The sequence below is a fragment of the Lytechinus pictus genome, chromosome 16 (genome assembly GCF_037042905.1).
Source record: "Lytechinus pictus isolate F3 Inbred chromosome 16, Lp3.0, whole genome shotgun sequence".
Lineage (NCBI taxonomy): Eukaryota > Metazoa > Echinodermata > Echinoidea > Temnopleuroida > Toxopneustidae > Lytechinus > Lytechinus pictus.
In genome coordinates, this window is record NC_087260.1 from 22,181,828 (window position 1) to 22,205,969 (window position 24,142).

General features: G+C 34.6%; 1 protein-coding gene and 1 long non-coding RNA gene across 4 annotated transcripts; both read left to right on the forward strand.

The window, feature by feature from the left end:
• The first annotated feature begins 1,709 nt into the window (after nucleotides 1-1,709).
• On the forward strand, nucleotides 1,710-18,704 carry LOC129278595 (AP-1 complex subunit sigma-2-like). 3 transcript variants are annotated; one of them, XR_010296084.1, is made up of 7 exons: nucleotides 1,710-1,850; nucleotides 2,432-2,610; nucleotides 3,435-3,543; nucleotides 4,330-4,467; nucleotides 10,324-10,382; nucleotides 14,817-18,133; nucleotides 18,289-18,704. XR_010296084.1 is itself a non-coding variant. In XM_064111317.1 (6 exons), the coding sequence occupies exons 1-5, from the start codon at nucleotides 1,848-1,850 to the stop codon at nucleotides 10,345-10,347; spliced, it is 453 nt and encodes a 150-aa protein (XP_063967387.1). In that variant the 5' UTR covers nucleotides 1,714-1,847; the 3' UTR covers nucleotides 10,348-10,382; nucleotides 14,817-18,704. The 3 variants fall into 3 exon arrangements, 2 of the variants coding, with proteins under 2 accessions (XP_063967387.1, XP_063967386.1); XM_064111317.1 differs by having other exon boundaries at nucleotides 1,714-1,850; nucleotides 14,817-18,704; XM_064111316.1 differs by lacking the exons at nucleotides 14,817-18,133; nucleotides 18,289-18,704 and having other exon boundaries at nucleotides 1,714-1,850; nucleotides 8,186-10,382.
• Nucleotides 18,705-19,421: 717 nt separating this feature from the next.
• Nucleotides 19,422-23,740, forward strand: LOC135157008 (uncharacterized). Its single transcript, XR_010296085.1, has 2 exons — nucleotides 19,422-19,502; nucleotides 21,180-23,740. It is a non-coding gene; the product is annotated as an uncharacterized LOC135157008 (long non-coding RNA).
• The last annotated feature ends 402 nt before the right edge of the window (nucleotides 23,741-24,142 follow it).

Genomic DNA, 24,142 nt, shown 5'->3' on the forward strand with positions numbered 1-24,142 from the left:
TGCTCGAAAAGACAGAGTCAGTTTCTTCCTTTATTCCGCTGATTTTGATTGGTCAAAAATTCCCACGGTTGCTTCATACATCTTCGGTAAACATCGGAAATATACAAGACGGAGTATCACTTACCTTCATGAGAGGGAAGGACCTAATATTCAGGTATTTATTTTTCTTTGCTTTTTACTGTTGAACTCATCCTCAAACCAAATACTAGACTTCCATTCAGAATTGCTTTATTCTTGCTTCCTTTTCGGAAATATACAAGACGGAGTATCACTTACCTTCATGCGAGGGAAGGACCTAATATTCAGGTATTTATTTTTCTTTGCTTTCTACTGTTGAACTCATCCTCAAACCAAATACTAGACTTCCATTCAGAATTGTTTTATTCTTGCTCCTTTTGAAGGGAGGGTGGGGGCCGCAAACTTGCAAAGTGATGGATTTATGAGACTGGATCACACAGCCCTCCTGCCCTAAAAAAATCTGAATTTTATTAACATTGATTAATAAAATAATTATGAAACAAAGACCTTCAGATCTTATGAAACAGAAAATTTAGGGGGGTCCGTCCCCCACCTCAAATTTAGGGGGGCAGGACCCGCCCCGTCCTCTCCCTCGATTCCGCCGCCTATTGTCTACAACATTTTTTTTTTTGGTCTGTATGGTGTCGAGGGGGCTGGGGTATTTGATTTTTTTATTGTAAAAACTAATGGTCAATCCTGGATCATTCCAGGAATAGGGGGGGGGGGGGAGGTCCCGGTCCTGTTTTTTTCCCAGTCAGAAACATTTTTTCATGGAACGGCCGATAAATCAATGCATATAGAGTAAGAATGTCAAACGTTCCTCCTAAAAAATGTCAAGTCCATTTAAACAGCAAATTTTTTAAATAAATGTCTGAAATTATATATTATTCTTGCTGTGCTTTATGTGATTTAAGAAGCAGTTTGTAATAATACTCAACATTTAAACCCAATACGAAATTCGGAGCCTCACCCTTGAATGAGAGGTGTTTTTAGTCCTTATTCTGCAAAGTTTCATTATATTTATTTTTTATTTCTTATTTCTTTGCGGATTGTGTACTCTAATCTTGCAATATAATTCTTGTAAATATTGTGATTTTCATGATGTTTTTTCAATAAGAATAGAATTTTGAAAAAAACTAATACTCAACATTTACCCATATTGCTTCAAATAATGCTTCAAAGCATTACCCGACATAAGCACGGCCAACCTGATCAAGTGCTTGAGCAATCCCATTTACTTACTACACCTGAGTTGAGAGTGGCACATGAAGATAAATGCCTTGTCAAAGGATTTGAACCCCAGACCCGATGTTTTAAAGTCCGGAATCATGATTCGATGGCAATGAATTGGGAAGAAGGACTGTTTTATTATTTTTGTTTGACATTCTTTTTTTTTTGGGGGGGGGGGGGGGGTGTAGGCCTATAAAGAATTTACTTTAAACAAAAAAGGGATCATCACGGAGGCCAGGGTGGGGCCCAGGTGCCCGCCCAGTGCTAGTGGCAGATCATCCAGACAATGGTATTCTATCCTCTGTATCTGAAGAGTAGGACAATGATATTTTCCATACTGTATATCAGTGTTTTTTTTTCAAACTACCCAGTTAATCTTTCATACTAGTATATTTGAATTTTGATTATAGGATGCAAGAGGGGCAGGAACTATGACTTTTTTCCCAATGGGATTGCGCGCCATCTACGGTACGTCAGAACTCTGCAGCCTATGGTCCAATTATCTGTTGTCAACTCTAGAATCCTGAAAATTACACTATTACAAGCGAAATATAACATTTTAATCTGTCTGAAGAGAAGTTCCTTACTCATTAAGTATTATGGTAAGAATAAATTATAGTTTTGGTTGTATCTGTTTTGCTATTGGACGAAGTTACGAGGACGGGAGTAAGAAAGCAAAGATGGGTGCCGAGCCCGTGCCGAGCTGCCATTGCCACTGCCAGTGCCGAGTGCCAGCACACAAGACTGTTCTCACTCGGGCACGCCCCCGACAGTGAGCCGCCGCGCCGCGTAGCTGCGACAGCCCGATCCATAACTACGCTACGGCAAATCGACTCTGCTTTGCCTTTTTGGTAAATTCATGTACTCATTTGCTAGTGTGTAAATGGGGCCTTAAGCATCCAAGTCATGTTAATTACGTCCAGGCCACACCCTGAATGAGTGTGTTTGTTTTCACTTGAAATCTGAGACACTGAATCTGACTTGACATGATTTATTTTAAGACTAGGCCTAAGTTCATTTAAAAATTGTATACAATTACAAAATTAAGGTTGGATCTTTTATTAAATCTATGCTAGTAACATTACTTGTTCTACACTAATTAACTAATACAGCTCTGTTAAGACTGGAGTGGTGAATGAATCTAAATTAAATTTTCATTGTTTTTCTCTCTAATTCTTTCTAGCTGCAGTTCATGCTCCTTTTCAGCCGACAAGGCAAGTTACGACTCCAAAAATGGTACACGCCACATCTAGAAAAGGTCAAGAAGAAGATTACGAGGGAACTCATCGCAACAGTACTAACACGAAAACCCAAAATGTGCAATTTCTTAGAATGGAGAGACTATAAGATTGTTTATAAAAGGTAGGTACCTTTGGCTTAACCCAAAATGTTGTGGAGTGGAGAGATGATTGTTTATAAATTTCAGGTACCTTTAATGAAGAAGTTATGAGAGGGGTGTTGCAAGGGGGTATTTTGATATGGGATGGGGTGGTGACGGGTGATTACAAGGGGTAAGATTACGCCAAAATTAGATTTTTATTTATTTTGGAATCAAAATAAGGGTTAAGATGACTAATTCATGTAATTTCTATACTTTTTCGTCATCTTTCTTTTCTCTTCCCCTTCTCCTTATTTCCCCATCACTTGAAAATCAAGAAAGGGTGAGAAGATTACTGCCCCTTCCCTTGTGGTTCACCCCATCGTTATAGTTGTTTTTGTAAAGAACTTTTCTTTGCAAGTGTAGTTGAATATACGTAAACTTTTGTTCATGCACATAAGGAAAACAGAAAAGAAAATATAAGTAGGTAATTAAGATAAATAATTTTACTTGACATTTATTTTTTATTATGGGGGGGGGGGGGTAGGGGGTAGGGGATGTCATGAATAATGCTATACCAGTAATTCAGATGGATCATTCAGCTAGGAATGCTAGGAAACAACCAGAAAATAAAGTAACCAAGCCCTAAAAGTTGTTCAGCTAAGGCGAGCTTGAAATGCTGGTACTGGTGGAGAGTTGGTGATGTTACTTCTTTCAATTCATGGGGAAATATTTATAGCATCTCATTTAGGTCATCAAATTGCAATCATTCATGATATATTTATAGTTCAATTTAAAAAAAAGTTTGTTAAGATTCCTGGGGACCTGTAGCACTACAAAGAACCCATTTTTGTCTTCCTTTTTACAGGTATGCCAGTCTGTACTTCTGCTGCGCCATTGAAGAGAATGATAATGAACTCCTGACCCTAGAGATCATTCACAGATACGTTGAGCTTCTGGATAAATACTTTGGTAGTGTGAGTATCATGCTCCTGCAGAGCCCAGTTTCTTCACAAAACTTGTAATCAATTACAAGATTTTGAGTCCATTTCAAATGGTTTGGGTGATAATTGCTCCTAAAATTCTTCATATCAAAATAATATAAACTCTAACCTCAAATTCCAAGCCTAACCCTAAGGCTAATCCTTGTCCTTGCACTGTTCTGAACCAAAAACCCTATCCCAACTCTATGTATGTCTGCCACGAGAGAAGCATTATGAATAGGTAGGAGTGATTGTCGTTTGAGCGAATGTTGGGTAACCAAGTTCTTGAAGGCAAATTTCTCCCTAGATTTCAATAGCTTGTAATTTGCCATCAATGGCAGTTTTTTCATGAAACGGCCTTGGTTCAAACAAACCGAGTCGTCAGTGATGTTATTGGTTAGTCCAAATCGGGATTTGAATCATGCTGGTGCTGGTGCTGGTGATAGTGCTGCTGCTGCTGATGATGGTGATGATAATGATGAGAAATCGTTATGATGGATTGGTGATGATTATGGTAGTTATGATGATGAAGAAGATTATGGATCACCCTTAATTTGTTGTGGATTGTTGTGGAAATTGTGATGGTGATGACGATGTAGATGATGATGGTGGAGAGGATGATGATGATGATGATAATGGAAATGATGATGATGATTTTGATCGAGATTATGATGAGGATAATTGCGATGATTATTGATGGTATTAATAATGATAATGGTGACAATGAAATCGGCAATGATGATACAAGGAAATAAATTGTCTTTCCAATCTCTCTCTCAGGTATGCGAACTAGACATCATATTCAACTTTGAGAAAGCTTATTTCATGCTTGATGAGTTGATGCTCGGAGGCGAAATCCAAGAGACAAGTAAAAAGAATGTGCTCAAGGCTATACAAGCACAGGACCTGTTATCCGAGGTTTGTATATCAATTTCTTTCGAATCGTTTTTTTTTTCTTGTTCATTAATACTCTATTTCTATGATTTTGCTCTCTGTGTTGTGATTTTGCGCTCGCTGTGTTTTTAAATTGAGCATATTATGTTCTTGTGCAGGATATACTTTGCAGGGACAATGATTTTCCATTAAAAAATGGTCTTTGCATTTTCTGAAAACCTGTAATTCTGTTTCAAATGTGAGCTAATCATGGAAAATCTATTTTGTCATAGAAAGTGTAAACAGCAAAAACATGAATAACTTTTTGCAGAGGTAAATGCAATTAATTTCACATTTAAAGGAGAATGAAACCCTTGAAACCAGCTGAATCCATATCAAAGAGAAAAATCAAATAAACATATTGTTGAAAGTTTGAGGAAGATTGAATGAATAATAAGAAAATTATGAGCATTTGAATATTGAGATCACTAATGCCATGTAGATCCTACCATTGGCAATGCGACCAAGATCTGTGATGTCACACACGTACAACTCCCTCATTACTTTAGTACTTATTTCACCTATATTCTCACTTTTATAGAGTCTATCACAAGGTGAGGTGTTCTCTTTATGAGAGGACAAGTACAGAGGTTTCACAACATTATATAATTGATGAATCGTTTGTCATATGATTAGAATGAGCAAAAAGAGATGTTTTGGGGTATATTTTCAGTGTCCAAAAGGGGAGAGTTGTTCATCTGTGACATCATAGATCTTGGTCGCATTGCCAATGGGAGGATCTCCATAGCATTAGTGATCTCGACATTCAAATGCTCATAATTCTTCTATTGCTAGTCCTATTTTACTCAAACTTTTGTTGATCTTATTCTTTGATTTTTCTGCTTTCACAAAAGCTAACTTGCTCCAAGGGTTTCATTCTCCTTTAAAGAACCAAAATTGATATTTGTGTTTTGATTTAATGGTAAACAGAAAATCACTGTCCCTAACATTGTTTTCTGCTTTTTATAGATATGATTAGTATCATTTGTGCAATCTTGGCACTTATACACAAAGCTTATTGTTTGATCTTTGGGTTGATTGGTTTATCATTGATTGCAATGGATACATGTACTTTACACGTGCAATCAGTCTTACAAATCAACTTTATGATCAAATGCTAAGCTACATGTAGATGGCCCTGGATCATTTCTTTGGTGTTTGATTAGAGCGCTCACCATACGTGCAACTGTAGCTTTAATAGATCTTGCTTACATCTATTGGCTCACAGACAGGGACTGGTTTAATAAAACCTGCCACCAATATTAACCCATAGAATCACAGTGTCTTCTCATTCACTTGTCTGGTATCTTTAGATACATGTTACTACAAAATACAAAATGTGTTCTGATTATTACTCCATTCCATTTTTCTATGTAGTACCATTCTAGAAAAGTTAGAAAACCAAGAATTTACCTTAAACCAATCTCTCTAAAAAAAAATCAATGGAAACATTTAATCATTATCAACTTGAGTATTTATTTTGGTACTATTATTACTGTTTAAATATTGTCCATTGCAAATGTATGATTATAAATGGTTTATGACTCATTATGATCCATTTTCTTCCCTTTTTTTTCTTCAAAATATATAAGAGGAAAAGTGAAGAATATTGCCAATTTAAAACTGATTAGTGTTGAGAAGCTCTGAACATCTATGGGTTAATAACCATAGTGAAATTACTCACCAGTTTAGCAATTCAAGGTTTCCATGGGAATGTCCATAAATCTATATGAATATTTTTTCTGTATTAAAGAGGATTAATATAATTTCAGCTCACATCATCCAGCATATACATGTACATGATACTCTTCTTTTAGGGCAAGATTGATTTCATTGTACAGTTGTTAACATGTAATCCCATATCATAGCAATAACTATTATACATCAACATTAATTTTCTTGAACATTGTGGGAATAATTTTATTATACCAATTTTTTAAAACAGATTTTTAAAAGATATACCAAACAATTTTTTTTTAATTTCTCAGTCAATTGACTTTGTGAAAGACTTTCTATTTATTCTGTGTAATCAATAATAGTATACATTATTTAGCTTATAAATATCATTTTCTGTTTTCATGTCCTATTTAATGTAATATATCATAACATATAACATCATATGATAGGTGAAATTATATAAATCAAATAATTCCTAACATTTGCAAAGTTGAAATTGAAATCAGAATACGGGTTGCTGGGTTCCCTTAATAGGATAATAGTGTTTCTTTGGGTCTCGCATTCTTGAACATTTGCATTGAAGAAATTGCCAATTTCTGCAGCTTTGAAATCACATGTAGTTGATTTCTTTTAGGTAGAAATATGGAATAAAAATCATATGGACATGATCTTTTGAGTTCTATTCAGATGCCCCCCAGGCCTGATGCTCCCTTTATTATTAGTTTATTTTAATTTTGAGTTTTATTTTTGTGGACTTTTTTGTTGTTTTAACACAAGGAAGCCCACAAAACTAAGTTCTGCTTTTCAAAAAATAATCATTTGATATCAAAACATGTTGGTAAATATAAATGACAGTAATGAAGAAGACCATGACGGTGGTGATGATGATGGTGGTTGTGGTGGTGGTGATGATGATGATGATGATTATGATATTGTAGTGATGATGATGTTGAGGATGATTATGATGATGATCAAGATGATGATCATGATGAACAATGATGATGCTGGTGAAGATGATGATGATCATGATTAACAATGATAATGATGATAATTATGATGATGATGATAATGATTAACAATGATAATGATGATAATTATGATGATGATGATGATAATGATGATGATGATGATAATGATCAAGATGATGATCATGATGAATAATGATGATGTTGGTGATGATGATGATGATAATGATTAACAATGATAATGATGATAATTATGATGATGATGATGATGATGATGATGATGATGATGATGATGATGAACAATGATGATGAACAATGATGATGATGGTGGTGATGGTGTTGATAATGTTGATTTTGATGATGATGATGATGATGATGAAATTAATTGTGAGGATGATGAACGATGGTGTCAATGATGGTAGAAGTGTTGATGCATCGTGATGGGTTAATGATACATGTAGTGACGTATGATGAAGATAGATTAAGATGGATTATTATGATGTTGCTGGTGCTGGAAACTCCTAGTATTCATGGTGGTAATAATAGGAAAAAGTAATTGGTCGACTGGTGGTTCCATAGACAGGAGGTACATGTTTCATGGTACAATGTCTTTTTGACAAAGCAAGAAGTAATAATGTCTAAAAAAATCTATTAATTGTTGAAGTACATAAATATACAGAGTTAAACCAAGATGCTTTTTCAAAGTTAGAGGCCCCCTTAAAACAAAGGTTCTGCATTTTTTGTTCTGGTCTCTAAAACTTTGAAACTTATTAATGCTGAATAATACTGAAATAATTTGAATTGATTGGCTTATATAGTTAACTTGTAAAAGAAATGAAAAATTGTTATTATGACAAGTGTTTTTTTACACAAGACCTTGGAGTTGCAATTGCAATATAGTTGGTTAACATAAGGTTCATGCTTGTTACAATTTTCATGGTTAGATATTAAAGACACTTATCATATAGTTTTTTCTTTAAGTGAATGTTACATTTCATGCATGTAGATGGGTCAGGGTGTGCAATGGATTTTAAAAAATGATGAATTTCTTTGAACCACAGCTGGAACTAAAAGGAAGAACCAATATTGTCATAACAGATGAACTTTTGAATGAGGTATCAGACCTAGTTCCAAGATCCCCTTTTCATCATTATAGTTGATAGCCTTATTTTTAGCAAAGGGCATCTCATGAACCTGCAACCCTATGCTTTCTTTGTGTGCTTTACTAACAAAGCAAAATTTCCATTCATAGTTTACTTATGAGTGCAGTTGAAGACACTCTACCTTCCAAGGCAGCTCTGCACTATTTTCAGCACCATATTCAGCACCATATTCCACCTTCCTTGCTATATGGTGTTTAAAGAACTTACAAACTGCAGTAGTTGTGACTAATGTTGGTGAAATAGAATGTACCAAGTTTCTCACATTGAGAGATGAGTAAAAAATAAAGACAAAAAGACAAATATTTTGTGCATCCCTACATTCCGTTCCCCAAATTTCTTCCTTATTGTATTCATTCCTCCATATCAAGTCTCTATTTATAAAACCTTAGTTTTTGTACTGAGTATCTCTGGAAGTTGTTTAAATGCAACAAGAACAGGACCTTAAGTACAATCCATAGCATAGTTTTGCTCCTGTTGTAATATAGCCCTAGATCTTATTGAGGTTTTATTTGTACGTTAAAGTGATTGGTTAACATTGGTTTGACTTTTAAAAAATCTGAGCTAGAAGGTCACACTTGTCACCTGTGTGTGTGATATGTTACAAAAATGAAGCCCAGAAAAAATTGCGTTCGAAAATAATTATTTAGTGCTTCAAAAATTGAAATATAAAGTGACCGAAAACACCATCTCAATTTCTTCCCATACACTTAAATGTGTACTATTTAGGCGTCTATAAGATGCCTAATTACAAAATCAGGGGTTTGCTTTGTAGTTTTAGCTTTTAATTCTCAATAATGGTTGTTTTCAGGGTTTATTAGTTCTAATACATGCACTTGTACACATGTTACATCTTGGTTTGAGAATTTTTTAAATCGGCTGCTCACAAAGTTAAACAATACCTTTAAAGTGATTGGTGTAGTCACTAAAATCACTATTTTCCTTTGACTCGTTGTGTGCCATACACGTACTGTATGTGTGTTAAATGCATCTTGTGTCTGATATGAAAATAAATCTTTAATTGTTGAATTAAAGAATTTTAAACTTCTCTCTAAATTTCTAAAAGCTTTGTGCAGGCACCTGCTTCCAGTCAGTAATGGCTCAAATATTACAAACTTAAGTGTTTTCAGCTGCCATACATGTAGTTAATTCATGAGAAAAGTGTGAGAAAATAAACACGCAATCCTTTTATGCATATAGAAATAAAAACTTGTCTTAAATTAAGGTCTTGTTGGTGGCTTATTACCACATGTACAAGAACTTTATCTAGATTAGGGAAGTGTGAAATCATTGAATTACACTGTAAATTCAATATTGAATCATGAAATATGTCATTGGGTTTCTTGAGGCCCGAGACAAGTTCTTGAAATTTATTGTTATTTATTTTTTTGTGTGTGATCAAATGGCGTGAATATTATGATATTGGTTGAGGATATCCGCAACTTTGGCATTTGTAAGGGTTATTGGAGCAGTATTTGGGTCTGCTGTTCATAGCATTTTGCAGTTTAGTTGTCTATGGACCAGGAATCAACCCAGCTCGTGTTTTTTTAGTATGGACAGGGGGAAAAATGATATCACTTTTATGAATCATCCCAAGAGAGTCAGAAACAAATATTTAGATTAAGTACATGTATGCATGTAAATTTCAACTTCTGTTTTGTTGCTATTCTGGATTAATACAGGTATATATGTATTTAGCTTAAAGTATATGTGTTTAAATTTTTACCATCATAGTATAATACATGTACCTAAGGAATTGAAACCAATAAAGAGAGACTGCAATTGTTTGAGATTATAGACAGTCGACAGAGGATTTGAAATATCAAAAGAAATCATGCTATAGTTACTTTCTGTTTTGTGAGAATGTTGGGGTTAGATTTTGGCCTCTGTGGACATTTCCTGAAAATGGCAGTGATATCATGTCAAATTCATCAATTCCATCATCTCATCATCAAGCTTTGATCAAGTTTGCTATTAACCCATGATGTAAACAATAACACCCTTTTTATCCCCCATCTCTCTTGCAATGCTATGTGTAGCCTGATTTTTATGAAGTTAACTGACCATTGGAGTTAAAGTCTTCACCCGTAACCAGCAAGTAAGAAAGAGAGCAGATAGCCACTATAATTCCTTCTAATACATGTATTCATCATATTCATATTTATCTCTGTATGGTTGAACTGATCGAGAGAGCCCCTTTCTGGCTGTCTAATCAATAAGGAAATGCTGTACTTAAGGAGAAAAATAAATTGCTCCCTGAATATGAAAAATGGCCCGTATGAGTTGCATAAAAAATTATGGAACATACCATCATTCCTATGATGCATACAGATATGTACAGCAATATAACAATTTTGAACACAGTGACTGAAAATTACAAGAAAATTTAACACTATACCAATTCGAACTTGGGACATTCATTTCTCCACCCCTTTACTGCAAAAAAAAGAAAAGCAAAGCAAAACGATTGCCCCCATATTATCCTTTTTTTTCATGAAAGCGTATGTATGTAGGTGAATGGACCATGTCTCTTTACCAATTGATTGAAAATAGAATTGTCATTATCACCAAATGTTATAACAATCAGTGTCATTTGATCTCTATTCATGGACTTCAGAAGGTATGCTTTCTATAATTGCCTGTCCTCTCATAAAATTCTGAAGATCTTTCAAAATTCCATTTGGATGCAGCGAGAAAGGGGCTTCGTGTCACAAACATTTGTACAATGTAACTTTTGTTGTGCCATATCATTCTTTCATTGCCTTTGTTAAACTTCATGTATCAATAAAAAATTAAGTACGATTATTAGTATGTTATCTCTTTCATTCAAATAATCTGAAAAAAAGCTCTTCCTGTTAACCCAAAGAAGTACACATATTTCACAAGTTCATAAATAATCTTCTTTTGCTCCTTAAATTGGCAACAATCCTTTATTTTAAATCCATTTTCATACTTTGAAAAAAAGTAAGTATGGATCTAACATATGGTATAAAAATTAATTTTACTAAAAGTTACCAATTTGCTTTTTAAACTGATTTTGTAATTGTTTCATGGCGTTGCCAATTTAGAGCGTGTAGTAGCTCAAATTAATAAGCTTTTTATTCAGGGACGACACCTCGTACTGTACTGAGAATGGTTATTTGGTATCATTTTTTATTCACTACAATTTCTCTTTCTATTACTAACCATATTTCATTATTGCTAGCACTCCAATGAGACACTGCAAATTAATGTGCCCCTGGATGAGACTATGTGCTGCTATGCGTTAATGCGGTACAAAATCATGTACTTGTAGCTGCCTTAAAATTCATATTGAAGGGGGCTGTTGATTAATACTCATTTCACTCTTATATTTGCAGTAAATTCAGGCTTTCTATCATGTATGTATTGGTTAACTAAACTTGTAAAAGATGGGTGAGGATTTGTCAGTTGCAAGAGTTGGATTAATAATCTCAACTTCTAAATGTTTGAAATCAATCTGAAAGTTTATTTTGTTCAATTAAAAGTATTATAAGAGAAGGGCCCATGTTAGTCTGCTGGGCAAACCCTTCACTCGAGTTAAGGGTCTGAATGTGCAGCCTACTCATGCAATGTGTACTGAAGGCCCTCTTGCTGAATTGAAACAGCAAGTTTTGTTTGTGCTAGTCTTAACATGGAGACACACTTGCTGATCAAAGTTTCAATCAGGGTCTTTGCCTGCAGACTAGGCCCGGGGGGCCGTTTCATAAAGCTGTTTGTAAGTTAAGAGCGACTTTAAGAATGACTAGTGAACCCTTATACGCGCTAAACAATTGCCAATTCAATACCATTTACCACAAGAAAGGATCACCAGTCATTCTTAAAGTTGCTCTTAACTTACGAACAGCTTTATGAAACACCCACCGGGTACATGCAGTATGCAGGCAACGACTCATATATGACACTTAAACCAATTATATCATGTCTGGAGTGAAGACTAGATGCCAAACTCTGCTTGATTTGATTGGCTGTTGAGCCCTGTTCCCATTGATGGCAAAGTTACCACTAATGGTTATTTTGCAGCGGGGCTCAGAAGTCGGATGTGGTTGAGAATAATGAGGCCTACATGTACATGTACATTGATAAATGAGTAGTAGATGTGTACTTCGTGTATATGTAACTCGATGGGGTATGTGCCGGAGAGGAGACCCATGACACTTAAGTGTTAATAAATAGGTATCAGGTTATGGGATGGAATGAGGCAAAATAATAATGATAATAATAATAAATACTTTCTGTGGCTACTTTGTAAGCTCACCAGTCAAAATTTGCTACATTGTAATTTACAGTTTACCCTATGGCAATTTCAGAGGCTCTTTTTTTTTTTTTTAAATAGTTTTTCTGGGCTGCTGTGTGCAAATTAGTCATGAGCCCTTGTGTAATTTTTCCAGTGATAAACTGATTTTTATTTAACATACTGTTCTTCTTGATTAAATACTAATTTCTCCTTGTGATGTGTTGTTTTTATGATGAATGTGAACTAACCACTTGGTGTATTACTATTTACTAATGTATATATTATGGGTATCATCTAATATAGTCTAACAATAGTATTAAATCTACTGGGATTGATTAATCAGTTAGTGATAGAGACAAGATGTATAGTTAAATATTTACTTCACAATATATGGTACCACATCGTCATTGTTTTGGGAGGCTTTGGGCTGCATCAGAGGGTGATACAGTTGAAATCAATCATTCCATTAAAGCTGTGGAGGAGAACATTTCATGATACTGATTTTCACTGACAAGTTATTGGACATTACAGGCTACTGGAATCCTTGCATCTCATTGGCTTAGAGCAAATTAGTCAATGAATATGAATGATTAATTTGTTTCATAAAACATGCCCTTGGTGTTGATTTTGAGTGATACCCTGAACAGAGGGAGATTAATAGTAAAACCATGGTTGATCATGGTTAATAGGTTAATAAGGGATCAGTATGCATTTATCTCAACAAAACTTTCTTAACAATTCTTCTTTCGTATCCATCATCTACATGAGGGAGTTTTTCGCACCACGACGCAGATTGAATTTGAGAAGACAGTAAATGTATTGAAAATGTAATTTAAATCATAATGAACAGATGGGAGGTGGGAAGTATTTGTCCAAAATTGGTGAACCGGAACAGCAGATTTGTCCCAAGTTTTGGAGCTGACAACAAATTGCAAATTTATCGTTTGTCCAGAGTCCAGGACGAAACTGCTGTTTTTTTTATTCACCATCTTTTGACAAAGACTTCTTGGTTGCTGTTTGTCATGAAGGGCATCTGACAATGAATGTTCTTGAAAGCGTTCTTCATTGCATTGTGAAAACTCCCTATTGTTAGATATTTGGCCAGAACATTTTCAATGTCAAATTCATTCCACTGTCTTCTGACAAATTAGAAGTTGTTTCACAGCACTTGTAATTTATATCTTGTGTGAACCCTCTATGTTTGTTTTCTATGTTGACAGAGCCTATATAGTCTTCTGCTTCTCTAGTATCTAACAAACCTATATTTATCTTCATTTTCATTATTACATCATCGATCTGAAGTTTAATTTTACATTTAATTGCCTTCTTTCCCATGTTTGTTCAAATGTCTGTAAAAATCCATGGCGCTTCGCTCTTTACCTAAGCTCTTTCCGAGTGATTTTCTCATCTTTACTGTATTGTTATATATATTTCATGTATAAAATATAAACACTCTTCGCTTGTACTCATTCCCTTAGTGATATTTTGCTCACGTAATAGACTTTTAAATAAAGATTTAGATCTCATTTTCAAAGAGGAAGGGGGGGGGGGTTTGTTGGTTTCAAGATTTCCTCTGTTTATATCTTTTCATCTAGAAGGAAGTTAATAGTGTCCTTAATAATGAATTATGCATACTAGACATCTGGGGGGCGTTTCATGAAAGGACTTGTCAGACGTTTTATCCGACAAGTCCCATTTTATCCGACAGTTACCATAGGAACAGTGCCTCTCAGCCAATTAAAATCATGGAAAGATGTCAGATCTTGTTGGATGAAAATATTGATGAAACGCTCCCCAGAACATACCTGTACCTGTACATGTAAACACTTTTTCCATTTCCATCTCTACATATATATTTATGAATAAAATCCCAAATCATATTAATTTTCCTTATATTTTCTCTTTTCATAAGAAAACTTAAAAAAAAAAAAAAAAAAAAAAAATCCAAACCTACCACTTTTTTTTTGCCTCTGACCTTAACCCCCCCATTTTTAATGTAAAGAGTTATTGACTCCCTAATGTGTAATGCATGTAGCTATTTCATCTTTATCAGAAAACTCTACCATTTTTTTCTGGTCTCACTTGTATGTTAATGAGTACTCCCCCACCCTAGATGAACACACTCCCCCCAGAGAATCATGAATGCTCCCCCCCCCCCCTGTTCAGTGTTGCCCCTATGCTTCTCTTTCTGCCACCTATTCCATTGCTTTTTTGCTTGGCCCTCTGTTGATTCCATATGACTGACTGGCACTCTCTTGTTTTTCTATCTCCTTGTAGGAGTTGGAGGCGACCCGCAATGCCTTGGAAGAAATGGGTTTCCTGTAGCTCCTACATGTACTTGACCTTCAACCTTCGACCTCCTCCCCCTTCTCCCAAATCTCCTCAACCTGCTTGCTCTGTTTGCTGTACATTGTAGTCAAACCACCGATAGAAATGGCCGCCCAATGGGAGATAAAACCATTCCAATAGTTGGGGTTACGTAATGAGTCACTGTATTTTTGTTTCCTGTTGAGCCCCTAAAGGGCGGGGGGGGGGGGGGGAGTGGGGGGCACTCAACTATATTATTGTGCACTACCGCACTGTACATGGATGTTGATAGTTGGAAAAGTTTTCAATGTTTTTTCTGGTTAAGATTAATCGCAATATGTGCATAGCATGTAAAGGGTGTAAAAACTGCCAAAAATTTGATAGAGGCTATTCTTTTGATTAAAGAGGAAATTGTCCTTGAAAAGTTTAATGTTTCTTGAGTACTTGACTATGGGTACAGTATGTCTTGTGGTGCACACTTTTGTTAGGTGTACAAATAATTGTGGTTGAGCATGTATTCAGCGATATATAAGAGTGTGCCAATGATATACTGTATAACTTATTTTTCTGTTGGACAAACCTTTCATTTATAGTTGTGATGTCCCTTGGTTATACAGAGTACAATTACATGTAGAAACTAGCTCATTGATACTTCTTATGCCTCTCCAAGGTTTATATGTTAAAAGTGCTTAGAAATGCAGCACAGGGCCCTGTCTTATAAAGAGTTGTGATTGATCCAATCAATCTCGATTATGGAAATCCATAAATGTCACTTAACTCTTCATACATGAAGAATGTACACAACATTCTTTAAGAAACAAAAGTCTAGACTGATGCCTGCATCACTTTAAAAAAAAATGTAAAGGCATACTTCATGAAAGGACTTGTCGGAAATTCTATCAGACAGATACCATAACTGCTTCTCAGCCAATCAAAATCAAGGAAAGTTGTCAGATCTGACAACTTGTCAGATGACATTGTTGATGAAACGCTCTCTAGATGTAGGCATTGCTGGCTTTTCATAGCTTTGATTGATCAGATCAGTCATAACTCTATGTAAGATCAACACATTACCTGCTGCTGCTTCTGAATACTGATGTATGTACGCTTTTGAAGTAAAAATAGCTATTCACCAGATACTCCATGGCTTCTTTATCAAGGATCGCCAATCTCTATCATTGCATGAAAATACTTAGTTTACTTACATGTACATGTATGTACGAGGAGGTGGTATCATAATATCGTTAAGACTTAACAAAACTTAAATTATGATTCTAGCACAGTTTAGTCACAAAATCTCACCCTCTGTGCCATTTGTGTTGAATTTGGCATTGCAGTTCAATATCCCAACATGGACATTCCAATTGATGTTTTCATTACAATCACATTATTTTCTAAGAAAGAGAGGACTGGAGCATATTTGTTATAAATTTCTACTTAAGATCATAGGAGGAATTCAGTGACTTTTTGGCTAAATCAGGGACTTGATCAAGTCATTTTGTAAAGTTGTGAGTAACTTAAAAAGGCTACAACAAAATTATGAAATGCGCTTCTGGAGAGGTTTAAAGAAAGGGAATTATAACAAATGATTGTTATTGTAAATGCTCTTTTCTTTGTGCTCATGCATGAATGTCATCCCTTCCTTCATCCTCTCTTCCAAATTGTGCCAACTGACATTTTGAAGAGAAAAGAGAAAAAAATATATTTATCAGGAGCTTTCATGATTTCATTTTTTTTTCTTCAAAGATTGTTTATATCTAATGTATGTACCTAATGAAACATTACTATTCTTCAACATGAATGATGGCATGTTGTCTTTTAAATTTGTCTATATGCTTGTAGTATCCATTTGAGTAATAGTGGTTCAATGTTTGATCCTTGTGATACACCACATTTATAATCACTATTTTCCAATAGAATTATGATTTTGTCTTTCATCACATAGCATATGATTTTATGATGTCAAATATTTAAACAAATATTGATTGTTTAGGGTACTAAAATTAGTTTATATGGTGCATATTATTGTTAGGTAATATTTATTGTAGAGTAACAAATCTAACGTGATGATTAATTTGTATGATTATGTTGCAAAATATCCACATGATACAATGATATATTTTACTATTGATAGAGAAGTATTATTCATACTGTCTGATGTGTAACTTTTGTGTTCTTGATCTATTGTTTATTTTGTAGGAAAACTACACAGTACTACATTTTTCTGCTTTGACGAGTACATTTGTCAATCAGAAGACAGATATCAGATATATGTTTGTTTTGTTATTATGTCACCCTGTCTTGCAGTGGCACTTTAGGCTATCATCAGAAGATTCACCATAAGGTCAAACTGCATGCGACAGATAACCATAGTCAAATCAAGACATTTGTTTAACAAATCATTGCAAAATCCAATTTAAAAAACAGGATGACAATACTTAAAGGTCAAGTCCACCCCAGAAAAGTGTTGATTTGAATAAATAGAGAAAAATCAAACTAGCATAACACTGAATATTTCATCAAAATTGGATGTGAAATAGGAAAGTTATGACATTTTAAAGTTTTGCTTATTTTTCACAAAACAGTGACATGCACAACTCAGTAACATGCAAATGAGACAGACGATGATGTCCCTCACTATTTCTTTTGTTTTTTATTGTTTGAATTGTACAATATTTCATTTTTTACAGATTTGACAATAAGGACCAACTTGACTGAACCATATAGTATTAAACAATGCTAATACCACATGTTCAGGGAGCAATTGTTGTTTCACTTGACATTGAGGAGAAAATTAGAATATTTCATATTTCGTGTAATAAAATACAAAAGAAATAGTGAATGGATGACTTCATATTAAAGTCTCCTCGTTTGCATACCCACCAGGATATGCATACAACTGTTCTGTGAAATCAAGTGAAACTTTAAAGTGTCATAACTTACATCCGATTTCGATGAAATTTTCAGTGTTGTTTGTTGGATTTTTCTCTTGTTATTCAAATCAACTTTTTGTTGGGATGGACTTGTCCTTTAAGCATGACACCTGAATCAATGGGGTTTTTTTTAGCTCAAAGTTTCTTTGAATGCAACCAGAAGCAGTATATCATGTCAGTACTATTCTTTAGTACTTTTTTCAAATATATTTGTACATTTTAGCATTTCTGTTGCTAATTTTGTTCATCAAATGTTTGGAAACTGATGTGAGAATAATTGCCTTTATAGCCAAGTTTAACTTGAACTTTTTGAAGCAAACCTCTTGGAAAAACTCGAAAATCTGTAGTCTTCTTGCAATGAAACCCAGGTGGGTGTTTCATAAAGCTGTTCGTAAATTTACGCACGACTGGAACATGTTCTTAGGTCATAAAACAATTACATAGGGATATCACACAGCACAAGAAAGGATCACCAGTTGTGCGTAAAGTCATTCGTATCTTACGAACAGCTTTATGAAACACCCACCTGTTCTTTGAAAGGGTGAGCAAGAGTTCTGATGCAACCAGCAACTGGTACTCAACACATAACAAATTTCTTGCAATTATGCAGTGAAGGTATGATATAATATACATGTAGTGCTTTGCTTGTTAAAAAAAAATCAGAAGTCATGGTTTTACTTGCTAAGCATGCAGTTTAAAACATTGTTTACATTTCCAAAAATGGAGTACAGGTGTATGAGAATTTGCAAATGTGTAACAAGTTTTGGCACAGTAATTGATTGATACACTGGATTGGCGAACACTAGATTTCAAATTTATGAATTTGCAAATGATATTTAAAGATTTGTGCCTTCATTTGAACATGATTTACATGTAATGCCGCCTTATTAAATATGAAGGTGCATCTGTATTGGCACAGACTGTATTTATACTGTGTAATGTGATAATTGAATCTCTTTCACTAAATTTGATGATACATGTACAACAATATACTGAGAGTAGTAATTATGAAGGTGGTAATGTTAATGGCTATGATGGTTAAGATGGTAATGAAACAAATACAAGTAATTCTGAATGGTGATTGTGGTGGTGGTGATGATGATGGTGGTAGTGGTGATGATGATGGTAGTGGTGATGATGCTGGTGGTGATCTTGATTGTGATGATGATGGTAAGGATGATAGTGATGAAGATAATGATTATGATGGTGGTGGTGGTAACAATGATGATCACCATGACAATGGTGATGATGGTGGTGATGTTAATCTTTGTGATGATTATGATGGTAGTAGAAGTGGTTATGATGGCAATTGTAATGATAATGACGCATGATGATGATTACGATGATGATGATGACGACGATGGTGATGATGATGTTAATGGAGGTGATGATGATGGTAGTGATGGTGATGATGATGGTATGATGATGATGATGATGGTAGTGGTAATGATGATGGTATGATGATGATGGGAGTGGTTGTGTGATGATGGAAAAGGTGATGCTGATATCCAATACCAATAGTTTTCTATGAACACTATCAAATTCTAGTTGATTTACATTACCTCTTTTCAACTGGAGAGAATAACCATTACACAGTCCTTAGGATGGATAATTTTTTTTAATCCTTAAAAAATAAACATGCAACAGTTTTATGCAACATGCAAATATTTTTTATTATTTTATTCTGTTCCTCTCTTTAATGTAGCGTGTGTATGATCCGAATGTAAGTTCAACTCAATTGGGAATTTCCTTTTTATGCTATATTCTATAACATACTAGTATTTAATCTGCTTCTTTCTTACCTTTTCAAATGTTTGTGGGATCTTCGGCTTCTTAAAATTTCCTGATTTTTTCTTCTTCAGATGCTTGCCATTTTTAAGATCTTTCACAAAGTAAACTAAACCTTGCTTTGATATTGGAGTATTAGTTAGAATGATTGTTTTTTCCCTAAATTTAAAGGGGAATTTTTCAAATCTGCTGACCAAAATGAAAATGTCAATACTAACTCAATACCTACTGCTAAACTTAAGCTACCACAAACTTAATGGTCCGAATTCACAAAGATGGTTTTTAAAACCATCGGTTGAACCCATGGTTCAGATTTCCTGTATAAATTACACATATTTACCGCATATTAAAAATGTCCAATGCTGATGCGCGCTTTTGTCACAGTGCACCAAATTGATGCCTGTTGCCAAGGTGAAGTACGTTATTTTATTCATGAGTCTACTGTTAGAAGAGTTGGACTAATTAATTAAAAACAGTGGACTCATGAATAAATTACCGTGGATAACCACGGCAACAGGCGTCAACTTGGCGCACTGTGACAAAAGCAGGCATCAGCATTGTACATTTTTAATATGCGGTAAATAAGCGTAATTTATACAGGAAATCTGCATAAATCATGGGTTCAACTGATCGTTTTATAATCCACCTTTGTGAATTCGGGCCATATTAATGATCATATGGAAGGTAGCTGGGCACTAAATATAATTTGCTGAAATCTACAGCACACTTGGACTTACTCTTGTATGATGTTAAATACAATGTTAGGGCCTACCTATAGACATTCCATATTACCCATCAAAATAAATCCTTGGCCTTAAAATTTGTCAAAAAAGGAAGTTTTGGTACCTGAAATCCAAGATAGACTTTTATCCAATGATTCCTTCACTGTTGATCACAATATAAAATCCTTACTGTTTTTTCTTGTACTTTGGACAGTGATGATTAAATAATTTTCTTTTACTGAGATAATATTTTGAAGTGTAACACCGGTTTGTGTGGATTTGCATGCTGGGTTCATTCACGTTTATTACTAACTTATGTGAATACTGGTAAGTGCTGAAAAAAGTAGAATTTTATAAAACTTCTTCAGTGCATTAGAAAGAATTGTACACAATGATTTCTTATCATTATTGCAAACGGTGTCCAACAGTGTTTCATATTTTGATTTTGCAATTTTTGGGAAGTGCATGTTGGTTAATCAGTAATGTTAGTAATAATGATTTTTTGCTGAATTATATGTTGGGGAAAAAAGGTGAAGGGGAAGAAAGAAAAGGGAAAGGTGATTAAGAAGAAAAAGAATGAGAGTGGGGAGATTGATAGAAAGGAGGAGGAGGAGAAGAGGGTAAACGAAGAGGGGGGAGTGAGGTGGTTATGAGAAATAAGAAACAGGGGATGAAGAGATAAAAAGGGGAGGTGTAAATAAAAGAAGAAAAGGAAGAATAAGAAAAGGAAGAAGAAGAAGAAGGAGGAGGAGAAGAAGAGGAAGGAGGAGGAATAAAACATTGAAAACAAGAACAGAACATGGAACCAAAGTGCTAATTAGAATTCTTGATTAAGTTTTGCCGCTGTTTTAAACTCCTTTTTTCTTTGTTTCTCTCTTCCCCCTTTACAGGAAACAGAGGTCAACAAGAGCGTACTGGAGGAACTTGGTCTAACATAGACATACTTGGACTACCTTGAACTTATCATCATCAACCCCAGTCTATTTTCAGTGATATATCTTGGGGGCCTTGCTGCCCCCACCCCAATACCCCACTCCCCTGCTCACCACCCCCTGCAAAACTCATGCCATTACCAATGAAGTAACATGATTCATTGTTATCTTAACCTTATCATGGATGTTTTTGTTTTGTTTTTTCATACACCCCTGAAATGATAATGTGCTACCTATAATGCAATCAAACAAAAATTATTTGTCTGTTGCTGAAAAAACCTGTTTTGTCAAATTTCTGACCTAACCTAAAAACAAAGACAATATTTTGTCTGCATCCAATGTAAGATATCACTGTGATGGACAATTCTATGTTCCACATAAGCAAATAGAAAATTAATAACAAATAGCATTTCCCCTCAAATGAATACATTTTATTGATTGATGTTGATCAGAAATATTCAACTGTTCTGGGGCCCTTTGCAGAAAGAGATGGGATCAGACGCAACTCCAGAAATCAAACACAGCTTAATTTTCAACCAATGAAGCGTGCATATTGGGAATTGCGATTGATATGTTGAGTTGCGTTTGATTTTTTTTTTAAACAAATCTTTTTGCAACAGGCCCCTGGAAGTCTCTTGGACCGTGCTACCACTCAGTCTGTAATGGTTTCAACTTTCATGTTTGTTTCTATGGTTCAACATGCTTTATAATGGGAGTAAATTCATTGTGATCTGTCAGTGTGAACTGGAATATTGTGTGGAAAAATGATTTTATTGTGATCTGTCTGTGTGAACTGAATTATTTTGTGATAAAAGTTTTAAAAAAAAATCATGACCAAACACCAATATTCTTCCTCCACTGTCTTGCTTCCTTAATCAAAACGTTCTTTTGGCCACGTTGCCCTCTTTATTCTTGCCTTCTTGGGAAATAATCCTAGATAGTTAAGGCCACCGCACACCTTATGATTGGTCTGTGACCTGATTTTGGTATAAAACATCTTGAAATTTGATGTGAATATTGAGACATGGAACATCATACTGTGCAAAATTTGAAATCATCAAAAGAATGCTAATGTTCAAATCAATGACTTTGCTACCCTCCTTATTAGAATTAAAGCAAATTCAATTAGTAATCAGAGAAGTGGGAGTTACAATGAGCTACGATTTGAAATCAATTTTGCTTTTACTCCAAAATAAAAGTAATTATCCATAACTTCAGTATTAATATTCCTCCAGTTAATTAGAACCTCAAATAAAAGGATTCTATTCATTCATATTTTCATATATTAGCAAAATGCAATTTGTTCAAAACTTAGATTGTAGACTTGTCGTAAGGTGTGGGCTGGGCTTAATGATCAAAATCTATGTAGCCATGTTCACACAACACTTGTTACGTGTAGCTCTGAAATATGATTTATCTTGAGCAATGTTTACATGCGATCTAAATAGGCTTGTTCACACTGCACATCCCTTGGCCTATTTCTTGTGTATGGGATTCTGTAACTGAAATAATCATGGTGACCCCCCCCCCCACACACACACAAACTGAAAAACAAAGGAAATTGCTTGATTATGCTGAAACGTCAATTAATATTGACATGAAAATAGGTGAAGATGTTCTTTTATTGTTAATTTATGATAATAATTCCAACCTTCTAATCTTAGAAAAGGCTGAATTTGTGTTCCAGAGATAATCATTTCAAATAAATATTTAAAAAAGAGATGTTGCTTTATTTAAATGTTGTATTGTAATGTTCTGGTCACTTTGTCATTTTCTTTAATCAAGGATCAAATAATATCATGTTAAGTCTATATGTTTGTAGAACCTTATATGTTGTGTTTTCATTTACACATCTGTAAACTGTTCTGACCTGACCAAAATATTTTCAGCACAGAATTGAATATTATAGTGATCAGTAGTTTTGTACCATTTCTTGTACTTGTATGTTTGTGAAAATTTTATTCTGACTTGAAGTCACAAGATGTAATTTAAAACCACATGTAGCCTAGTTCACATATTCACAATTTGTGTATTCTGATTATTATTCTTATCAGATTTCATCGTCCATAACTGAAAAATATGACATTCTTGAATTGAACTTGAGGAGCCTTTTCTTAAATTAAGGATTTTGGTTAAGAGGTAATTTTGATTCATGTACTATTATTATTGCTTCTCTATCTTCTGCCATGTTTTATTTTCTCTCTCACAAACACATACAATACACACCCATTGTCTCTTTCTGTCTTAATATGTCTTTATAGGCCTATATTTCTATCTTTTTCCCCAACTTCTCACCATTTTTCGTAATTTTGATAATCAACTGCCAGTTTGCTGTAAGCAACAAGGAAACCTACTAACAATCTTACATATAAATGAAATATGAAATGGATTAGTAAAAAAAAAATGTTTGGTAGAATACAAATATGACAAGATTTTTTCCTATATCCAGATCACTATAACTATTATGTGGCATACTTGTCAAATATTGTAATGTTAGAATAAAAAATCTAAAAATTGAACTATTTGGAAGTTGTATTCTTTACAGTAGTATTTTTATTAACTAGACCAATCAATAGATTGAAGCACTGACCAGTATCTAGATTGGTTTATTCATATCTATTTACTTATTTATTTATTTATTATTTATCTATCTATCTGTCTATTTGTTTATTTCTATTTCTTTATTGTTATTTTTGGGGGGCAGGCTGGGGACACTTCTATAGAGCACATTGAGGGCACAGAGAAACACAGACATACATAGTACGAGAAAGAGCATGAGAGGGGGGGGGGGGGCATGGAGATAGAGAGATTAGGGAGATGAGAGAGGGAGAGTACAGGAGAGGAGGGGGTGGTTTTCTTACCCACCTCCAATGATCCAGGGGGGGGGGGATTCAGGAAGCACAATGATTTTCACTGACTCT